General features: G+C 41.2%; 1 protein-coding gene across 1 annotated transcript; it reads left to right on the top strand.

Annotated features, from left to right (window-relative positions):
* Positions 1 to 1,574: 1,574 nt before the first annotated feature.
* On the top strand, positions 1,575 to 20,717 carry Exoc1l (exocyst complex component 1 like). The gene is made up of 3 exons (XM_036200571.1): positions 1,575 to 1,695; positions 13,842 to 13,972; positions 20,451 to 20,717. Exons 1-3 carry the CDS (start codon positions 1,575 to 1,577, stop codon positions 20,715 to 20,717), a joined length of 519 nt encoding a protein of 172 aa, XP_036056464.1.
* Positions 20,718 to 21,590: the final 873 nt, after the last annotated feature.

Below are 21,590 nucleotides of genomic sequence, written 5' to 3'. Positions count from 1 at the left end.
AATAAGTGCTGGGAATGAAACCCACTGGGGAGATGCCGAGCATTGAATCTGTGCCACATGGAAGAGCAGTCTGTGCTCGTAACCAGTCTTAAGCACCCGTGAATTTTGAAGAGGAAACACTCAGTGCACTGCTCCCCCTGGGCTTTAGGAGGCTTTGGCTCCTCCTCCATCTCTGTGCTCTCTGGCCAGTCTTGCTCCAGACCTCTCACAGGCCACTTCCTCAGACCCCTCCTGAGGCAGTTTGAATGAGAATGGCACCCATAGGCTCATGTATTTGAATGTTTGATCCTTAGCTGATAGAACTGTGTGGGAAGGATTAGGAGGTGTGGCCTTACTGGAGAAGGTGTGCCACTGGGGAGGGCTTTGAGGGTTCAAAAGCCCACATTAGACCCAATCTCTCTCTGTGTCTGTCTCTGTCTCTCTGTGTCTCTCTCTGTGTCTCTCTGTCTCTGTGTCTCTCTCTCTGTCTCTCTCTCTGTCTCTCTCTCTCTCTCTCTGTCTCTCTGTCTCTCTCTCTCTCTCTCTCTCTCTCTCTCTCTCTCTCTCTCTCTCTCTCTCTCTCTCCCTTACCTGTGGATTAGGATGTAAGCTCTCAGAGCCATGCCTGCCTGCTGCAACACTCCGTGCCATGATGGACCCCTGAAACAGTGAGCTCCCAATCAAATGCCTTCTTTTTGAAGTTCCCTTGGTTATGGTGTCCCAGCAACAGGACAGTGAGTGACGCTTCATGCAAACGCCCATCCTCTTGTGCTTTCCCTTCTTTCTTATGCAGTAGTCTTACTTTCATGGTTCAAATACTTACTTGGTGTCTCTCCTCTGTTAGATCATAAGCTCCTTGAGAAGAGGAAATTCATCCTCCTGAGAAACAAATGTAATGAATGCTTCACCCCAGCAGGTGCCTAGTATATTTTCATTTGAGTGGAGGCACAAACAGAATTAAAGTGGACCCATCTAAATGTCCATCTTGAAAATAATTCAGGCCTAGGAATTTGTGCAAACTCTTGGAAGCGAAGACTGAGTGCATTGCAGGAGGGCAAAGGGAAGAGAGAGGAAACCTGTTGGAAGTGTTAGGAGTAAACACGGATGCCTTTTTTTCTGGGCAGTGAAAGCGAAGTTCTTAATGGAAGATGATCCCAATCAATAGCGCCAGACAGCTGATTTATATAATGGCCTCAAGCTGAAGTAGTGGTCTTTCTCTGCATAGTGCTGCTGTGAAAGGGGAAAGGCTGCCGACCCGGAGACTCCACAAGTATATCTGTGGCCATCTGTCAGTGTTCATCAATAGGTTCCCCCATCAGCGCGCCAGCGGAGAGCTCCCAGCCAGTAGCTTGCAGCAGGCCGGATGCTGAAGATGCCAGAGTGGGGTTAATACTGGATTTGGGCTGCTGAGGTGGGGCTGCCACTGAGCAGGCACCCAGTGTCGGAGCCTGGCCTTTCTCTCCGAGTGAGAAGGTAAAGAGAGTGGGAAGCCGGAGGCTTGCACACCCGAAGGAGACATCTAAGCGGCAGCAAGCAGCGGCAGCAGCGAGCATAGAGTGAGCTTGAACCCAAACACGAGCCAGGTGGAACCCGAGATGTCATCGCTGGTGAAGGAAGACTTGGAGAAAAAACTGTTCAAGCCGCTGGCGCAGAATCTCTGCGAATTTATTGAGATAGAGTTCTCGGTCCAGGACAGGTATTACCTCTGTGTGTCAGGTAAGTAGGGCTGCTTTCTGGTAGCATTTCAAAATGGAAAGAGCTCAAAGGTGAATGAATTAGGAGTATAGAGGAATCATGTCCGTCTTCCTACCCGACTCAGAAATGCATGGATCTTCTTGAGGGTTCAATTAGCCAGGTTAAGGAATGTATATTCTACAGACTTTTAAAAGCACTAAGGTGAACGTTATATATATTAGACAGCATTAATGATTCAGAAGAGAAACTGGGTCTGTACTTTTCTTGGTTTGATTGGTTTATTTTTCCTCCAATGTTTTATCTAATTTGCTTCACAGCATACAAATTTGGTGTATGAAGAAGACTCACTTTTAAAAATCCAATAGCATTCTGAATATGATTAAATGCATCGCAGAACCAAGTTATACAGCCATTCCCAATGCCTTTCTGTCTGGATCAGATACAGAACCTTAGACTTGTCCTCCTAGGAACTATTGAGACTTTCTGGTGGTTAATTTTGAAGAAAGAAATTCTCTTTAAAAACATTCTCTTACAGAAAAATATTGCCAATACTTTAATAGTAGAAATTAGTTCATGAAGATAGAACTTTACAGATAAGGGAACAAGCCCTAATATAGAGATCTGAAGTATAAAGTATTTATTAAAAGAATTTCCTTCCTGTTTTTAAAATACAAGAAAACTGTCTGTGCGCCGGCTTTTGCATTCATTATGATTTTCCAAACCTTTTGTGAATTTAAGTAGAAACGTTTGTGTCGTTATTGAGTTGGGTGTGCAGCTCTCTCTTTTCCTGGCCCAAGACTCTCGGTACTCTTCAGGGGATTAGGAGAAAAGAGCTCAGAAAGTCTAGTGTTGGCTGCAGATGTTCCTTTTGAAAGGCAAACACCCATTTTCATACAGCTCATTATCTCTATCCTCCTGAAAACTGGTTTAGAAGAGCATTTCTAAACATGCCTGGAGGAAGCCACGCATCTTTGGAGAAAGTTCTAAGAATTCTTTAAAAGGTTATAATTTCTAATAAATATAGAAGTATTTATCCAACAATAAGAATAATAATACTTATCTAATGCCTAAGCTTATTATACTGCACATATGAAGAATGGGGGTTTGTTATGTCAACAAACGTAAGAGACTTAATCGGCTCATACAATAAATTATGTGAAAAGGTAAATGATAATTACTTAATAGACCACATTGCATCCTCATCACCCAATCATCAAATCAAAAGGTATTTTTACCCACTATTCTAAAGAGGATGCCCATTCTAATAAAAATAATTTTTACCTGTTATGATTCCTGCTTCTCGTTAGGTAGCATTGGCAGTATTTTAAAATAAAAAGTTTTAAAAGTAAAATAGCCATGGTAAGTTATGAATCTAATTTACCAAACATATCTTAGTGACTCCCTTCAATAGTTACATAATTAGCTGGGCAGTGGTGGCTCACACCTGTAATCCCAGCACTCAGGAGGCAGAGGCAGGTGGATCTCTGTGAGTTTAAGGCCAGCCTGGTCTACAAAGTGAGTTTCAGGACAGCCTCCAAAGTTACAGAGAGACCCTGTCTCAAAAAACAAAAAAAAATTATATTTACATAATTAATTAAACTTTATATATATATATATATATATATATATATATATATATATATATATCCTACAATTAAGCATTTGGAAAATATTCAGTGACTCAGATGTGTGCTAAGGAAGTCAAGCTCTTCTCTAGATGAGGAAGACATGATTTCATGATATTCCACATAAAGTTGACTCATTAAGCCTTGTTAGTTCCTCACTTTTGTAGCTAGACTTCATGTCCATCAGCCTGGGAGCACTTTCCCAAAATGTAACACTTTATTTTAAATGACCATTACAAAAACATTTCAACCAAACAGCAGTTTAAATGAATCTTGACAGTCCGAAGACTGGGACCATGCTTTACCTGGAAAGTATCTATTGACATGAATCAAGAGTCATTGGACATTTGTTGAAGCAGATGATTCCATACTTGAAGTACTGTCAATCTTCAGGGAGTAGAGGTTACATGATTGCCTCTTCATCCTCTTTAATCCAATGGTTCCTATTTATGAGATCCATTGGTCCAAAGTAGTTATTTTCCATCATGCATTTTTCTGATTAAAGAAATTAAGATACTTAACCATGGTTGAACTTCCTTCTTATCTGAGTAGGATCCATCTTTTGTAGTGGTCTCAAAACAAGAACTGTTTTCTATTAAATCTTGATGGTTCTATGGCTGATATCAAAATAAGACACCATAAACTCAATGTCCCTCTCAGTAGGTAGCTACAAAGTACATTGGTCATTCCCTGGGACCTACATCCTTTGCATCTCAGGCTTTGCATGGGAATTTCTCCCTGGGACTAGTTTATCCCACCATAAGACACCACTGTTCCTGGCAGTTAAAAGCAGTATCTTCCAGTGTAGGGAGGAGCTCTGCTTCCTGCAGGTGTGAGGGGGGAAGGTCACATGTGCAATAAGAAGAGTCTGATAGCCTGTGTTGTAGCATTAGCCAAAACTGCAAGGGAAGTAAAAGGACGTGGTGGGAGAGACCTGGGAATTCTTGACATGAGATCTTATTGTGAAGTCTGGCCCTGACTGGTTGCCTAGCAGCTGTGAAATTGGAGATAAGATAATGATCTCTTGTGACCCTATTGCTGACATCTCTGAAACAGAAATAAAAACAGGATAGTTACACATATGGAATCATAGTGGCTGTGAGAGCACACTGTCCAAACCTATGCAAATCTCGAGCTACATAAAATCCCACCATGGAGAAGGGAGGTGGCTAGGACCCTCTTCCCTAGCTGAGGAGCTATTAGCAAATGGTGGCCGCTGGAAGAAGGAGAGCCAGGTCTCTTTCAGGGTATGGCCCTTGGTGGGCTGCCCATGCTCCAGCGGACGGCCACATACCCAAGAGCGTATGGGCACCACAAATTAACCTTAATCGTTTAAAAAAGGGCAGAAGGACACAAAGTTGAGTGGGTAGGTAAGGTAGGGCATGAATCTGGGAAGGGTTGGGAGGGAGGAAATATGATCAAAATACATTGTATGACAGTCTCAAAGAATTAATAAAAATTTTAAACACCTGTCAGGTGCTCCCCTACTATTCTCCCTCCTGAATTTTTGTTAAAGGTAGTTTATTTTTTAAGCAATAAAAGTAGGGCCTTAAAAGAAGCAGCTTTAAGTTTTAAAATATGTAGAAAGATATTTGATGTCAATATATACACTGGAATATATATATATATATATATATATATATATATATATATTGTAATATATATGTAAATACATATGTATAGTAAAAATAAAATATATAATAAAGACTCGGTATATTCTGTTACCTTTTAAATTATGCATATACTCATGTAGATTATTTCAAGTATTCTTATACTTTTGGGAAAACATTTTTCAATCATGGGTATTTTTTTAATAAAAGTCACTTTATTGTAATGAACTCCCAAATGAAAACAGCATGCAGCTAGATTAAGCCACCCACTCAAACAAATACTTGGCTAGCCCCAACTCTGTACGTTTTTACATTTCTTTTTCAATTAAAAATTGTTTTTCATACAACACATTTTGATCATGTTTTCCCCTACCCCAACTCCTCCCAGATCCTCCCCACCTGCCTACCCCTCAATTTTATGTTCTCTCTCCCTTCCTCCCTCTCCCCACCCCTTCCTTCTCTCCCTCCTTAAAAAAAAAAAAGAAAATTAAAATAAATAATCAAAAGACCAACAAGACAAAAAATACCAACAAAATTGGAGGTGGGAGTCCACAAAAATACCACTGAGTTCATTTTGGGCTGGCCTGCCATGGACCATGGTTCATATACCCACTGAGACTCCACTGGAGAAAACAAATTTTCCTTTTGCCAGCAGGTATCAACTGCAAATAACTTTTTGGTTGGTTGGTGGTGGGAGCCCTTGTCTGCTCCCCCTCTCAATGCTGGGACCCCTTCTAGCTGGAACCCGTGTGGGTCCTCTGCCTGCTGCCACAGTCTCTGTGAATCTCTCTTCATTTCCGTGAACTTCTGTGCAGCAGGAGTGACCATTCTGAGGACATGGAGCTTTACTTAGATTTTACATTTTCACTGACAATTACATTTTTATGAGCTTATCTGCCACAAAGAAAGAAGAAAAAAATGACCGAGTTGAAACTAGAAAAACATTTTGCTTCATACCCTCTTTCACGTTTCGGGTGTCCTTGGCCTGCATTGTGTACTTCCTTGCGACCTAATATTACCCTTTCTTGGTCCCTTTTCTAAATGTTCTACTGAGCCCATGTTTACAGTCATTTACTTAGATGTATTTAGAATGTATAATATTGTGAGGTCACCCAACCTCAAAGAGAATAAAAAGCCTGAATGTTCTCCCTTGTGCTGATCCTAATCTATAATATAGACACTCCTAAGTACTATTTGAAAATAAGTGATACTTGTCAGAGTTATGAGGACTGAGTATTTTCCTACTTACTAGGTTTTGATGCCACCCAGAACATTTTTCTTCATGATTCAAAGAAAAGAATAATTTAGTCACATCATTTATGAGTATTACATAAAATAATATGCAAAAGAAGCTGCTTGGAAGTACTTTTGGAGGCTTCATTCAGAACCCCTGGGTAAATTTGTGACTTCCCAGGATCTTATTCACAGAGAGCACAAATCTAAAGAATGTTTAAAAGTTTTGATTTCACTGAGTAGCTTTTGAACACTAAATTAAGAACAGTCCTGCTAATTGATGATTATTTATGAGCATGAAAGTATGGGATACTATTCTGAAAAGTTTTCATATACATAAAACTGTTATCACCATGCCAACATAGCGAGACTTGGGCCATAATATATCCAAGCTGCCGTGTACACATCCTGAGCACAGAACAGAACACAGGCAGCATGTGTATTTGTTTTCATTCTATAAATAGCTATGGACATACTTGATTCTGCAACAGTATAGAAATGTGTGGCCCCAAAGAGAACACACTTGCAGAAATTATACTTGGAATGCCCTTTCATTATCTATTGTGGAAAAGAGGGATTAATACAGAGCTGATTTATAAAACAAATGTACATCTTACTAAAATTGCATACAATACAAAAGTTATTACATAACTCGGTTACAATCAAAATTGTGATATGTGAAATGTTGTCTACCAAAGTAGATCTCTCTCTCTCTCTCTCTCTCTCTCTCTCTCTCTCTCTCACACACACACACACACACACACACACACACACACACACACACACACTTATAACTGTGTACACACTAGTACACAAACACACACTAAACAAATAAATAAAATCAACAATACACACTATATCCTCATCAATTAGTTACTTGAGACAGATTTTCCCAGTGGTTAATTTAACACTTTGGATATATAAATGTATATACATAAATATACACAAAATGATCTGCCAATCCAAGCCACACCATTTGTAGCATGCACAGAAACTTTAAAGTTTTAAAGAAGGAAAACTGCTTAATCATTTACATTATTAGGATGAAGTTTTGTAGATGAGATAAAAAGGGGGAGCTGTGAGGTATGCCTACCCAGAGTCAGGCATGAGTTCATTTAATGCCATTTCTGTGAATTATTTCCTGTCATCTTCGTGCGGGTGAGATGTTTTACAGATGAGGAAATGATGATCACAAGAAGTTAATTAGTCTAAGGTTACAGATAATCGTTCCAATTCTAAACCCAACTTCTTTCCACTTCACCGTGTTTCTGACGGAGAAGAATAATTTCACCTCTTAGCACATGAGTGCAGGCACTTCAAGAGCTTCCTATGTGTTTGCTCATTCGTCACTTCTTAGGGACACCAAGGTCAAATTACAGTTGCTCAAGATCACCTACCAGTAGATGACAAACGGAGGCTTGAAAGCCAGGTCCATTTGCGCTTGGGTTTCTACCATGTGGCTTTCAGTAGGTATGCTGGGAATATTCTAGAAAGGAGCTGATTAAACAAACCTGTGTAGAGCCCACTGGGTAGCTAGTTTCGTTTCTTTGATACTTCTGTTTCTACAAAATCAGTTTCTTTCTCTTCCATATGTCTTGTATTTTTATAAGTTCACCAATAACATAAGCCCTAACTTGCATAAAGCCTATTGTCTTTACTGTTTTAAAGACTCATAGTGTGGCCTGAAATGGATTTTATAAAGATACTTCTAGAAAAAATATTATTTGAAAATATGATACGGTGAAATCAGCTGTAGCCTTCTCAACAAACAGAAGGCATTAGCAATAGAGTGTGACATTTCACTGAGGCTTTTAAAAGTATTTCATGATAACTTCTTCCATTATTTAATTTAAATGATGAAAACCATGACATAACACCAGATTATAAAACAAAAGAACCATCTATTTATTTAATGCATCTCTGGGAGGCTTGATTGTGAGTTTCACGTTTCCTCGATCCTGTCTAATTATTTTAAATCAATGACTGGTCTTCTTTCCATTAACCTCCTAAATACTGGTAGCTCTTTTAAAGGTGATGGAAAAATACCTTAATGACAAAGCTTGCTTTAAAATTAAAATAGTGATAATTGCAAAGATTGGAATTCTGAAAATATTTACTCAAATATAAAACCTGGAAAAATTAGAATAAAATCTTAAATCCAGAACAGGCTATTTCTGCAGTTCCCCAGAACTGTAGATATCGCCCCAAACCATAGATATCACCCCTAAACCATAGCTACAAACCATGTCCATAGATATCACCCCAAACCATAGATATCATCCCTAAACCATAGTTTCAAATCAGTTCCATAGATATCACCCTGATCCATAGTTACAAACCCGATCCTCTAAGAGAAAACAACTCTCTAACACTTACACTTTGTAAAACGCAGTTGGGTTCTTAAGACGATGTGACAAGTTTCCATTTTCCAGCTGCATTAATGTGGAGACAGCCACTTAATTCCAGCTGGCAGCAAAGCTCAGGCATGGAAATTAGGGGTTGGGTCAACTCCAGCCTCAGCAGACTCCTTTGGCTCTTGGCTAAAGAGAACTCTTGGAATGTCCTTAGCACTAAGCAGGCTATTTTGTCAAAGGAAGGAGGCTGTTCTCCCTCTGCACTACATCATCTTGGAAAAGCTTAACTTTCAGACACATCCTTATGTTTTCTGAGTCTAGTATTAAGCTAAAGACCATGATTGTAAGAACTGGATGACTGGTAGGGATTATCTTCTTAACATCTTTTCTCCTTTCCCTGCCTCCAACCCATCCTTTATGGAACTTGCCAAAAGAGTGTTTTGATGTTTTCATAGCTGCTCAAAAGTGCTGAGAATACGTGACTGTTGAGTGCTCAGTCCTAAACAGGACATGGGTACACCCCTTTTAAGGGACAGGGAATAGCAGGAAGGGCAGGAGGAAAGATTCAAAGAGCCGGAGGATGAGGAGGTATGCTATGAAATACAGTCTTCTGAATGTTGCATTCATGGGCCTGCCACAGCTGTGGTTACCTGCACAATACACACACACACACACACACACACACACACACACACACCAAGAAAGTAGGAGGCAGGGCTAGGCAGGGAGAGGAAGTCAGTAGGAGTAGAAAGGGGATAAGACAGGTGATGGGAATGAATACAAGAACAGACGTTGTACATGTACATGAAACTGACAAAAATAAAAGAAACAGCCAGGCAGTGATGGCACACGCCTTTAATCCCAGCACTCGGGAGGCAGAGGCAGGCGGATCTCTGTGAGTTCAAGGCCAGCCTGGGCTACAGAGTGAGTTCTAGGAAAGGCTCCAAAGCTATACAGAGAAACCCTGTCTCAAAAAAGCAAAAAAATAAAATAAATATGCAGAATATAAGCTAAGTCATGAGATAAAGATATTTAATTAATAAATTACCTAACTGCGTATATTATATATATAATTAATAAAAATTATGTTTGCTCTCTCAGCACTAGGAAGGTGGAGACAGGCAGATTCCTGGGCTCCTGGCCAGGCGGCCTCACCTACCCAGTGAGAATGGACAATGAGAAACTTTGTCTCAAAAAGGGAGACTGAGCAGGACCGATACCCAAGGTTGTGTGTGTGTGTGTGTGTGTGTGTGTGTGTGTGTATAAACTTCTGAATAAAGTCTAAAGAATAAATATCCTTACTTGAATTTAAAAAAAAAAGAGAGAATATTCTAGATGTGGCCTCTCCATCTATTTAAAGCTTTTCAGCGACACCCCCATGTGTACACAGTTTTCAGAATGATGTCTGAACCTATTCTAGGCCTTTCAGGAACTAACTGCTCCCTCACCTTCTTTCTACTACCTGTCCACCTTCTTGCTTCATGTCAACAATGCCAAATACTTGCCAAGACTCGGAAGCGCCGGGTGTTTGGGGCCTTTGCACCCATGCCTTGCTAAAATCACCTTTATCCCTTTCTTCATTCTAGTAAGTTCGGTTGCCTGATACAACTCTGATTCCTCCTTCTCTGAGCCTTTCCTCCTGCGCTCAGTCGGCTGTGCCCCTCCTCTACGGTCCCGGCCACGCCCCTCTTCTAGGCCCTTGTCCAACAGTGCGCGTTCACAGCACTGTTAGCAGCACCCTCCGCTATTTTCTTCTGAAGCCTCCTTTCTCTGCAGTCGCAGTGAGAGCAGGAAGGATGCCTTATGGGAATTCATTATTTTTTCCAATTCCTAGCACTGTGCTTGATTCACAGGGGACATTTAAATATTTATCGGCTTAATGAAGTGGATGAGTGATTCCACAGCCGATCAGCAGGCTTTCATAACTCGTAGACTATGCCGTGGGATTTGCTCCCTGAAAATCATACCTTTGTACGATGTCCCATTACCTCTCCAAATCTCCTGATCCCTGTTGTCTCTCGGCCCCTTATGGCCAGTGAGACAGCAAGCTGGGCCGATAACAGTCCTGATGGTGGACCTTCTAACTAGATAGACACAACTGCCTCCTGGCGGAAGCTATAAAACCTTCAGCGCCTCTTCTTCAGCCCTCCAGCACACTCCTTGTCCTCTTCTCTTTCCATCTTCCCAAGGCTAACATCTAGGCCCATGTGCATGGGTCTCCTTTGGGGCTACAGAAGTATAGATGTGCAGAAACATGCCAACTTCTCACAATGTCAGGAAGATCCCAGGGTCTCAGCATCACTGACCCCAAGTTAAGACCTATAGTTGATGTCTTCCCCAGACATGCACCTCAGTTACTTCCTCTGTCCCCAAATGTACCATCCCTTCCCTTCAAAATTCCTAGGATGTGTGGTTTACATCATACCCTTTAGCCTTTCTTCCTACTAGCTTTTAAAATCTTACCTGGCCAAAAAATAAAAATAAAAAACAAAAACAAAAACAAAAAAACAAAAAACAAACAAACAAAAAAACCTCTCCCCTGGCCCAGGGACCAGCACACAGCACACATGCAAACATGCAATCTGTGTTAGGGCATGGAGTCCTCTGCAAACCACCTTCTCCAGTCACCATAATGAAACAGCCTTCAGGACGGGAGTCAACAATCTTCCTCAGATTCAGATTCAGACCCATGCCCCTCTGTCTCACCTCAGGGAACCCACAGGATTAGCCTCAAACTCGGAGTTCTTCTCATTATCTGACTTCTGTGGCGTCGTGCCATTGGGTCTGCCTCTTCCTCTCTCCTCCAGCCTCTTAGCTATCATCTTGTCTCTCCACTCTCTCACTTCTTTCCTCTGAAAATGTCCCCTTGAGTCTCACCTTGAAAACCATTCCACAGACACAAGTCTCAAATCACCCCAAGACTAGGAAGCTTCCATCTCAGTCCCTTCTGAGGTAACTTGCAGACACTGAACTTGTCCATCAAATGCATCCCACCATCTGGCCCGCATCCATTTGGACTCACTACAATTGTTTGCTTTCCACAGTGTAGCATCCTAATCCAGTGTCATCAAAGCCTCCTCTTAAACTTTTGTTTACCACCCACACACCATTCTGAGCCTACCACCAGCCTTTAGCAAACTAAATAAAACCCTTCAACTGTGAGTGTCTACTGGCCAATCTCCTGACTCATTTGTGTGCTTCAACTTTTCCGTGTGAGTCTGTTTTACTCTCGTGTCCCCTTTCGAACACCAGTGAGTGGCGTTTATTCTCTGGAGACTAATTGCCTCTTGTAAACCACACTGCAGTGGTGTCAGGATTTGACTCCAGGACTCTGCACCACAGAGGCCCCCCTGAGAGCATTGTTTCCCCCAAGGTCCTTTAGCTCCACTTCATTCCCTAAAGAGTCCTGTGCATTGTGCTGCCAGAGAAATTCTTGCACAGGACACTGTGTTATTAAATCCTGGCTCACAAAGAGAAGGGGAACTATTGGCTAGGTGTCACTGTAGGCTCTTGCACGGAACACCTGACCCAACGCCCTCATGTTGGACTCATCAACTGGCTCAGACTCCCTTCTCTAGGAGGCAGGACTCACTCTGTTAACTCTGACACCACTGGTCACTTCTGGATTCCCCAGATTTGGATTCTCCAGAGGATGAATGCTAAACATCACAACCCCAGAGTGGTTTCTGCTTCTTTTGAAGTCCAAAGTCATTCAGAACATTTTAACAACTTTCCAAACCTAGCTAATCTTATTGTCCACCAATCTACACATTCCATTCTCTTCCTTTCACCTGGTAAAATTCAGCTTCCACTGTCAGCTTCCTCATACTGTCCCTCTCCTAGAAGTGCCCACATAGTGATCCTCTAATTCCCCACTGGATGGTTTGCTCCTGTCACTCAGCTATGACCATATTGTAATGTATTGCTTTATAGCTACATGGCTAGAAGGTCACATGTCTTAGTGTGTTTTGTGCTACTATAACAAACTATGGGTGACTTAGTAATTCATAAAGAACAGATTTATTTCTCAGAGTTCTAGGAGGAGATGAGGATTCCAAGGTTGAGGAGCTCACATCTGGTGAGTGCCTTGTTACATCATCTGTAGTGGAAGTCAGAAAAAGAGTGTGAGAGTGAGAACAAGGGAGGGGAAAGAGATGCCAAGAATCCTTTCATTAGGAACATTCTCCCACAAAAGCTACCCCACCCCTGCAATAGCACCATTGATCCATTCATGAGGGCTCTGACCTCATGACCTAATCTCTTAAAGGCCTGGCCTCTCAACATCTTCGCAATGCAGATGAAGTTTCCAGCACAAGAACTTGGGGAACCCATTCAAATCACAGCAGCCTGCCAAAGGAAACCTCCCAGAACCCAAGGAATCTTTTCCCAAAACAAATTCCAGTCTCACTTCAAGAAGACACAATCAGCTTACGACCTGCCAGGTGACATTAACCATCTGCAAAGAAAATTCCAGGCATCTTATCGCCTCCGCCACTTCCTTACAAGAACCTAGTAGATATGACCCGTGGATAGTCTTGTCCTCCTACTGAAATCCTGAGCATCAGAGCAGAAACCAGGTTTCTCACCTGTCTCCCTGTGGATTTATAATCTATTCAACAAATAGCAAACACTTGCTAAATACTGAGTAATTTTTGAATCATTGATCATTTTAATAGAACAACTCAGTATTCCAATGTGACCAGAGACAAATGATTTCAGAGCCAGGAAATTCTTGTTCTCGTTTTGTTCACATTAAGTATGGAAGGATTCTCCCTGTGCCTTTCAAAGCAGAATAGTGACACCGTCCATGCTGGTGGCACATTGTGGACACTGGAGTTGGAGGGACATGGGTGACAATCTCAAATGTTATCAAACAAGTCACTGGAAGATGTGTCACAGGCACGTCTGCATGTCACGTTTCACAGCAGGTTTAGAAGTGCCGCTCTTCGACACTGAATCCCTGTGTGAGCAGAGCTGTTTACTATTGGTACCTCATTTCTCATATGCTCATCCCCTGAGAGTCTGACTCGTTCGCGTGAACATTTTGTCCTCGACTGTCTGCTCATGCTCAGCCTTTTCTTTTCTGCCTCACCACAAAGCCCAGAGTTCAAAGCACACTGCTCGGTGTTCTGACGGACAACTGTCACAAAATAAAGTTAATGTCTTGAGCAGATCTGGAAGCGTGTTGGCGAAAGTCCAGGTTACACTGGGACTCACATTAGGAGTGTACTTAGGATTTGGGTAGAGGTCATTAAATAAAAGGGAGATAAATAAGTACTGCAATGTGACTTGGAGAGTATATAAAGTAAGAGTTTGTATAAACAAGTCTTTTTTCTGCCCTGCAGTGACCAAAACTGATGAGGTAGAAATCATCATGGTGAAGCACTACAGAGTAGGCCTGGATGAAAAGTACGAAGTGACAAAAAGGTGGTCTTTGAGCGATCTCCAGATGATTGACGGAAAAGAAGCAGATACCGTGAGTGTTAGCATTCTATAAAGGTAGCGCAGGATCGATACACTGGAGATCGTTATGTTCAATGTCCTGCTTTATAGATTCTTGGCATGTCCGAAGTGTTAAAATGACATTATATTGTTCTTAAGTGATATGGATTAATTTCCTGAGATGATCTACACTGGCTTTTATGATTTACTTTTATGAGTTGGAATCTGAATTTTGTCTATTAAATCTAAAAGCATCTTTCCTAAGCTCTTCTTGACAGGTTAAACACAAATCTACCAGTCAGTCCTACAACTTTAAATGCCAACTTTTTCCAACAGGTGACATTTCCCAGGCCACCCTCTCAAACCCAGATTTTTCTAGTTAAGTTTTGGGGACTCCTTCCTTATCTAGGCCATAAACATTTGATGTTGCCATTGACTCATTGACTGACTGTTCCAGTCAAAGTGTCTGAACTTTGTCATTTTCTGAACCATTATGCACTCTGTTATTAGCTTTTAGGTCATCTACAAATATCACTTTTTAAACTGAGTATGTTTAAAACCGACAAGACTCTTGGTCAAAGAATTGGGATATGTCATGGTTTTGTGTCCTAAGAACTCAAATTTTCAGAAAATATAGTTTACCTAAATGTTGAGGACTTAGAAACTTATTAAGCATACAATTAGATTAGTTTGTACCCCAATGCAAAATGTTAAACCTTATATTTTACACATAAGTATACATATGAAACAACTTTAATAATAATTCCCTAAGTGATATTGGTACAAATTTTGAGCTATTTTCCTCATTATACTTTTTGGCACTTACCAAATTTTTATATTGCATTGACTCTTAATGAGAAATCTACAGTATGTTTACCAATCTGTGGTTTAGAAATTAGCCATCCACATTCAATTTTAGCCCATTTGTCTCCCCTGCCTTGTTCTCAAATATTACTTATGTCATAGCTATTTCTGCTGAGTTTGGCTAGTGTCTGGGAACATATACATGAAGCCTTCTTCCATTTGAAGCATTTAACTGTGTTCTATTTCTTTCCTACTTTTCTTGGCCTCTAATTCCATTGCAAAATTATTGATTATCCCCTTTTCAATTTGAAGATCATGGTCGTCGAGAATGAACCAGATATAAAAGGAAAGCTCACCCTTTCTGCTTCTCTCGTTACTTAAGGATCTACCTACAATTGCTAGGAGAAACACTGTATTACCCAAAAAGTCTTTCGTTCTCTTAAAGACTTCTCTTCCTGGCTCCTCTGGGAAGCTCCACCTTTCTCTTGGGGTTGAATCCTCAGGAGTAAGTACTTATTGTTATTTTTATCAATAGTGATAATACAGTGGTTAAGTTTGGGGGGGGGTTGGTTGTTTTTGTTTTTGTTGTTGTTGTTGTTGTTGTTTTTGCTTTTTCGAGACAGGGTTTCTCTGTATAGTTTTGATGCCTGTCCTGGATCTCACTCTGTAGACCAGACTGGCCTCGAACTCACAGAGATCCTCCTGGCTCTGCCTTCTGAGTGCTGGGATCAAAGGCGTGGCACTACCGCCACTGCCACCACCACCACCACTCAGCCTACAGTGGTGATTTTTAATCACTGGCAATGATACAGTGGCAAATAGAGCAATTTTAAGCCAGTTGTCAATTTTAAAATGGAAAGGACTGCAATTAAATTTAATTTGTAAAGCAGAAACAAAAATAATTTTGGATTTAGAGACTGACCAGTATAACAAGAGATAGGCTACTGTACCAAAGGTGGATTGGGCTGACTGAGGTCTCGGTTGTTGTCCTGGCTCTGCCAGTAACTACATGGGTCACCTAAATGTCACCTCTTTGAAAACTATTACCCCAATTATATACAAAGGATTACTATGAATCCATGAGTTACCTTATTAACAGACACTTGCTCAGCCTTCGATTATTAGGCTAAAGGAAAGTATCAATCTTTTCTAAGTATTCCAAAGACATGAAAGATTTTCCCCACATGATGAGGGGCAAGAACTGGGAGAGAAAACAACCTAGAGGCACAACCTAGGTTGTGATTTCCTTCGGTTGAGATTCTCCGTAATTGTCCTTCAATTACCACAATGATAGCTAGAAAATAGTTGTTAGGTGTGACTTGCGGAGTGCTGCCTTTGAAATCATTGCACCACTGTTCGGCATTTATTTTTGTTTTGCAAAAAGTCTTACTATGTAGCTCAAGCTGTCCCGGAACTCATTATGCATCTCCTACTGGCCTCCCGAGTGCTAAGAGTATAGACACGTGCTACTATGGTCAACCTGTATATTACTTTTGTAAAGCATTGGTGTGAGCGTAAAAGGGTGCATGTAACACTTTCAGGTATCTTCTTCAAGTACTCCTCCATTTTTGTGTGTGTTTGTTTTTCGAGACAGGGTTTCTCTATGTCCTGGAACTCACTCTATAGACCAGGTTGGCCTTGAACTCAGCAATCTGCCTGTTTCTGTCTCCCAAGTGCTGGGATTAAAGGTGTGTGCCACCACTGCCTGGCTGTTCCCTGCTTTTCTTTGAGGCAAAGTCTCTCAACAAATCTGGGACTTGCTAATTGTGGCTAGACTAGACAGTATAGCCAGTACCAACAGTCTCTGATTATTGAGCCTTTGGAGTCCACCTATCTCTGCTTGCTTGCTCCTCCCAGCACTAGCATTAGAGATGCATGCCACCATGCCTAGCTTCTTACATGAGTGTTGGGGATTTGAACTCACACTCAGGCTTGTACAGCAAGCACTTATCCAATGAACCACCCCTCGGGCCTCTAGTCTAGAGCTTGGTTTTGTTTTGTCTTTTAAATATTGATTGCATAAACTAAGGGAGTATTTTAATGTAAGTGTCAAAGGCTGGGCAGATCTGAAATAGGGACCATCCATTTATTAATCTGTACACTAGCAGCTTATACAACTGATCTCACGAACATGCCACAGCAACTCAATCTAAAATGATGGTCTAAAGCGATGGTTCTCAACATGTGGGTTGCATGCGACCCCTTTAGAAGACAAATGACCCCTTCACAGGAGTCACTAATAACATCAGAAAACATAGATATTTACATACATTGTGGTTCATAGCAGTAGCAAAATTATAGTTACCAAGTAGCAATGAAGATCCTTTTATGGTTGGAGTCACCACAACATGAGGAACTGTATTAAGGATTGTAGTATTAGGAAGGTTAAGAACCACTGATCTAAAGGGGAGGGCTGTTAAGTCAGATAAATAATTTACACATAGTTAAAACAGGAACTTAAAGATCATTAGTATTCTTGTGTGGTTTGGACCTTGCCAGTTTCTTTGTTATTTAGGGTAATGCTTAACCCCATCCCTCTTTTCATAGATGCACAAATACCAGCCCAGCACACAACTGTTGAGAACTTATCAGTTGCTATAGATAAATACTAGGAATGCAAAACAAATAATGTGAACTCTGCCCTTCAGGCTAGTTAGGAACAGGGCAGAAAAATGTATTTTGTGAATGGAAATGTGTTTTGGACACTACTACAAAGGATTGCCTTTCCTGTTAATAGCAGCAGGGATTGCCATGATTTTAACACATAACAAAAAATCGCTAGAAACAGCAAGAGCTATGTCAGTATTGGATTATTTGTCCATATCTGTCAAATGACTTCATGGCTCTCACTATTCTGCCAAAGCTTATTCCACATTGCTAACTTCAAAATTATCAAGTTGGCAAACTACACAGTGTCAAAGGGTTGTCTGCCATCCAGTGTGTCCCCATTTGCCTCCAAAGTAGCATGAAGGGCCTATTTCTTTTTTTTATTATTTATTTATTTTACATACCAACCACAGATGCCCTTTTCATGCCTCCTCTTGCTCCCCACCCCCAATCTACCCCTTATCCCCTCCTCCAACAGAGTAAGTTCTCCCATGGGGGTGGACAGCTAAACCTGGTACATTCAACTGAGGCAGGACCCAGCTCCTCCCCTCTTCATCAAGGGTGAGCAAGGCTTCCCACCATAGGTGATGGGATCCAGAAAGACAGCTCATGCACCAGAGGTGGATCCTGATCCCACTGTCCGGGGCTGCTCAAATAGAAGGGATCGATTTCTTGATCCACATAGGGAGAAACCTATGGCTCCCTCCAGAAGTCTACAAGAGGATTTGTTCTCTTCTTCCATCCTTACCCATCCTCTAAAATGTACTGGACAGACATGATAACTACACATTATATAACGTTTTATTTATACAACTTAAAAAGACGTGGATGTTCCAAACGGTCTTTGCTCCTGTTTGCTTTTTCTTTTCATTTCATTGAAAATAGACTTTTTTCTCTCATATAATACATCCTGATTATGGTTTCCCCTCCCTCTACTCCTCCCAGCTCTCCCTCACCCCATCTAGACTTACCCCCTTTCTTTCTCTCACTAGAAAACAAGCAGGCTTCTACGGGATAATAATAAAACAAAAACTAATACATCAGAATTGGCAAAACAAACAGAAGGATAAGAGCCCAAGAGAAGGCACAAGAAACAGAGATCCACTCATTCGCACACTCAGGAATCCCATAAAAACACTAAACTGGAAGCCATAATATATACTCAAAGAATCTAAAAGGTAAAAAGATAAAATATAGATAAAAATAATAAGATTTCTTTTTTTAAAGGAAGAGCCCTGACACAATATGAGACAAGGAACTTCCACAGATACCATGGAGTTGATTTTCTCTTGGCCATCTTCTGCTGGGCATGCAGCCTACCCTTAAGAGTAGTTTGATTCCCTAGTGAGACTCCCTTGGGGGAAGCCAATTTTCATTTGCAAGTGGTTATCAATTGGGGATTCTCCTAGGAACCCAAATGATACTGACCCACACAGGATCTGTGCATGCTGCCTCAGTCTCTGTGAGTTCATATGTGTTCCTATCATGTTGATTTAGAGGGCTTTGTTTTCTTCGTGTCCTCCATCCTCTCTGGCTCTTTTACTTCTTCTGCCTCCTCTTCCTCAGGGTTCCCTGAGCCCTGGGAGGAAGGATTTAATGAAGACATCCCATTTAGAGCTGATCTACGATATAGCAGGATGTCATTAGGAGTAATTTTATTAGTAGGTTTGGAGTTTTGGGGTTTTTTGGGGGGGGTTGTTTGTTTGTTTATTGACAGTTGTATTTGGTTTTACCCTTGGCTATCTACTCTCAGGTTCTTGGTCACAATGGCAGTGTCTGGTATGGGTTCCATCTTGTGGAGGGGGACTTGAGTCAAATCAGGTGTTGGTTGGTTGCTCCCACAGACTCTGTACCACCATTGCACCAGCATATCTTGCAGGCAGGACACCACTGGAGATCAAAGGGTGTGGCTGGGTAGGTGTTAACATGTCTCCTCTCATAGAGTGCAGAGTACCTTCCTGAAACAAAGGCCCGAGAAGGTAGGGGCAAAGGCTCTATGTAGACTCCCCTCTTCTCCCCATTCAATGAGTTGTGTAAGTGTTGTCTTCAGCAATTGGGGCCTTGAAATCAGTTTGTGGAATGCAACCTATTCCTAGTCTTGGTGACAGCCCAGTTGTTTGAGGATTTCTTTTTACTATTATTATTATTATTATTATTATTATTATTATTATTAGTTTTAATTTTATACATCAGCCATGGGTTCCCCTGTCCTCCCCCGTCCCGCACCCACCCCCACCTTACCTCCAGCCCCTCCCCTCCATTCCCATGTCCTCCAGGACCAAGACACCCCTGGGGATTCATTTAAACCTGGTGGATTCAGTACAGGCAGGTCCTGTCCCCTCCTTCCAGACTGAGCAAAGAGTCCCTGTGTAAGCCCAAGGTTCCAAACAGCCAGCTCATGCACTAAGGACAGGTCCTGGTCCCACAGACTGGGTGCCTCCCAAACAGTTCAAGCTATTCAATTGTCTCACTTATCCAGAGGGCCTGATCCAGTTGGGGGCTCCACAGCTGTTGGCTCATAATTCATGTGCTTCCAGTTTGAGGATTTCTATGGGACCTCTTTGGCCAACAACTCAACTCAATTGTATATAATCCAATAATTGAACTGGAAGCTTCATTTGGTGAGAAGAGATGGCCAGTTGCAGTTCCATCTCCCCATTATTTGGTGACTTCATTTAGATCACCTTCATATATGTATATATTTTAGGAAGCTTCTACTGTAATAGGTTTCCATGTGACCCCCTCAAACGGCCCTTAATTTTAGCTATCTCTCCTCACATTCCCTCCCTCATCCCCTCTTCCCTCTCTGTCTCCACTTGATCCTCTCATTCCAGTCTCTACCTCACCCTGTCCAAAACTATCTATTCTATTTCCTTTTCCTGTGGAGATCTATCAGTCTTCAACCCCCAGTCTCTTACTCATTACCCAACCTCTGTGGTTCTACAGATTGTAGCTTAGTTATCATTGACTTTACAGTCAATAGGCACAGCCAGCAGACCATGGGAATCCTAGAAATGACTTTGAACAGAAAATAAACCAGCTCTCTCTCTCTCTCTCTCTCTCTCTCTCTCTCTCTCTCTCTCTCTCTCTCTCTCTTCTAGGACAATCCATTTTTTGATCTGCACTTCAAGAAAGTGTACAGCTTGGAGGCCTACAGCTGTGCCTCTAAGTACTCCTTCGCTCGAACAGTGAACAGGCTGAACCATGTGTATCTTAAGAAGGACTTACACATTGTGAACTTTGATTCAACTTACATTAATGATGACTCCATTTGGTCCTCCAACAATAAGGACTGCCTGGTCCTCATGAGAATATGCTTTTATGCTTTCAATCTTGTGTGCTTGTCCCTGTGTCCTCTGCCACTTTGAAGATGTAGCCCAAAGTCCTTCATCAATGTCTGAAGAAAATGGCTCTCCAATTGAATACAGATAGGCAAAAGTTTGTTTTGCCTCTTCCTCAATGGCTATTATTTATACTAAAATAAAATGTGGCTTTGTGAATTGCAGTGAAATGTGCTTTAGTGCAATTGTTCAGCAGTTGGGACACTTTGGGTCCAGTGTGTTCCATGGTAACTTTGGAAGGTGTTGCATGGTTTGGGCTAGAATCAAGAATAAACTTTAAAATAGATCCTGGGTTCATAAATAAGATTTTATCTTTTGAAGATATCACTACTGTTCAAAACATTCTTCATATCCAAGATAATTCCTCTAAAAATTCCAGTGGCCTATATTGTAGAAATGAAAAAGCCAATCTTCAAAATTCATACAGAACTGCCAAAGGCTCCTGGTAGCAAAAACAAGCAAACAAAAACTGAATAATAAGTTAAAAGTTGGAGGACTCCTGCTTTCTGCTTGTGAAACTCACTATAAAACTATTATAATTAAAACAGCCTGGTGCTAGCATAAGGCTAGTCCCAGAACACAAAGCTGCCAAGTTCATCCAAGGGAGAAGGAATAATCTCTTCAATTGATGAGGCTTGGATAACTGAATATTCACACAAAAGAACTGAATTAGACACATATCTTGCACCAGCTATAAAAATTTAAGTGACTCATTAACCTAAATATAGTAACTAAACCCATAAATTATTGGAATGAAATATAAGGGTAAATCTTGAAGACTTTGGTATTGATACTAAATTCTTATAAAGTCAAAAGAAAAATAAGTAAACCAGACTTCATGTAAAGATCTCTTTGTACCAAAGGACATTATCAAGAAATTGAAAACAAGCCTTGGAGGAA

The sequence above is a fragment of the Onychomys torridus genome, chromosome 10, assembly GCF_903995425.1.
Source record: "Onychomys torridus chromosome 10, mOncTor1.1, whole genome shotgun sequence".
NCBI lineage: Eukaryota > Metazoa > Chordata > Mammalia > Rodentia > Cricetidae > Onychomys > Onychomys torridus.
Note: the sequence above shows the minus strand (reverse complement) of the source record. Positions and strands in the feature narration are given on the sequence as shown.

Bases quoted from the DNA above. Each gene is read 5' to 3' on its own strand.
- Exoc1l (XM_036200571.1), top strand. From the start codon at position 1,575: ATGTCATCGCTGGTGAAGGAAGACTTGGAGAAAAAACTGTTCAAGCCG. The intron at 1,696-13,841 runs GTAAGTAGGGCT...TCTGCCCTGCAG, and splicing joins GTATTACCTCTGTGTGTCAG to TGACCAAAACTGATGAGGTA. The intron at 13,973-20,450 runs GTGAGTGTTAGC...TCTCTCTTCTAG, and splicing joins ACGGAAAAGAAGCAGATACC to GACAATCCATTTTTTGATCT.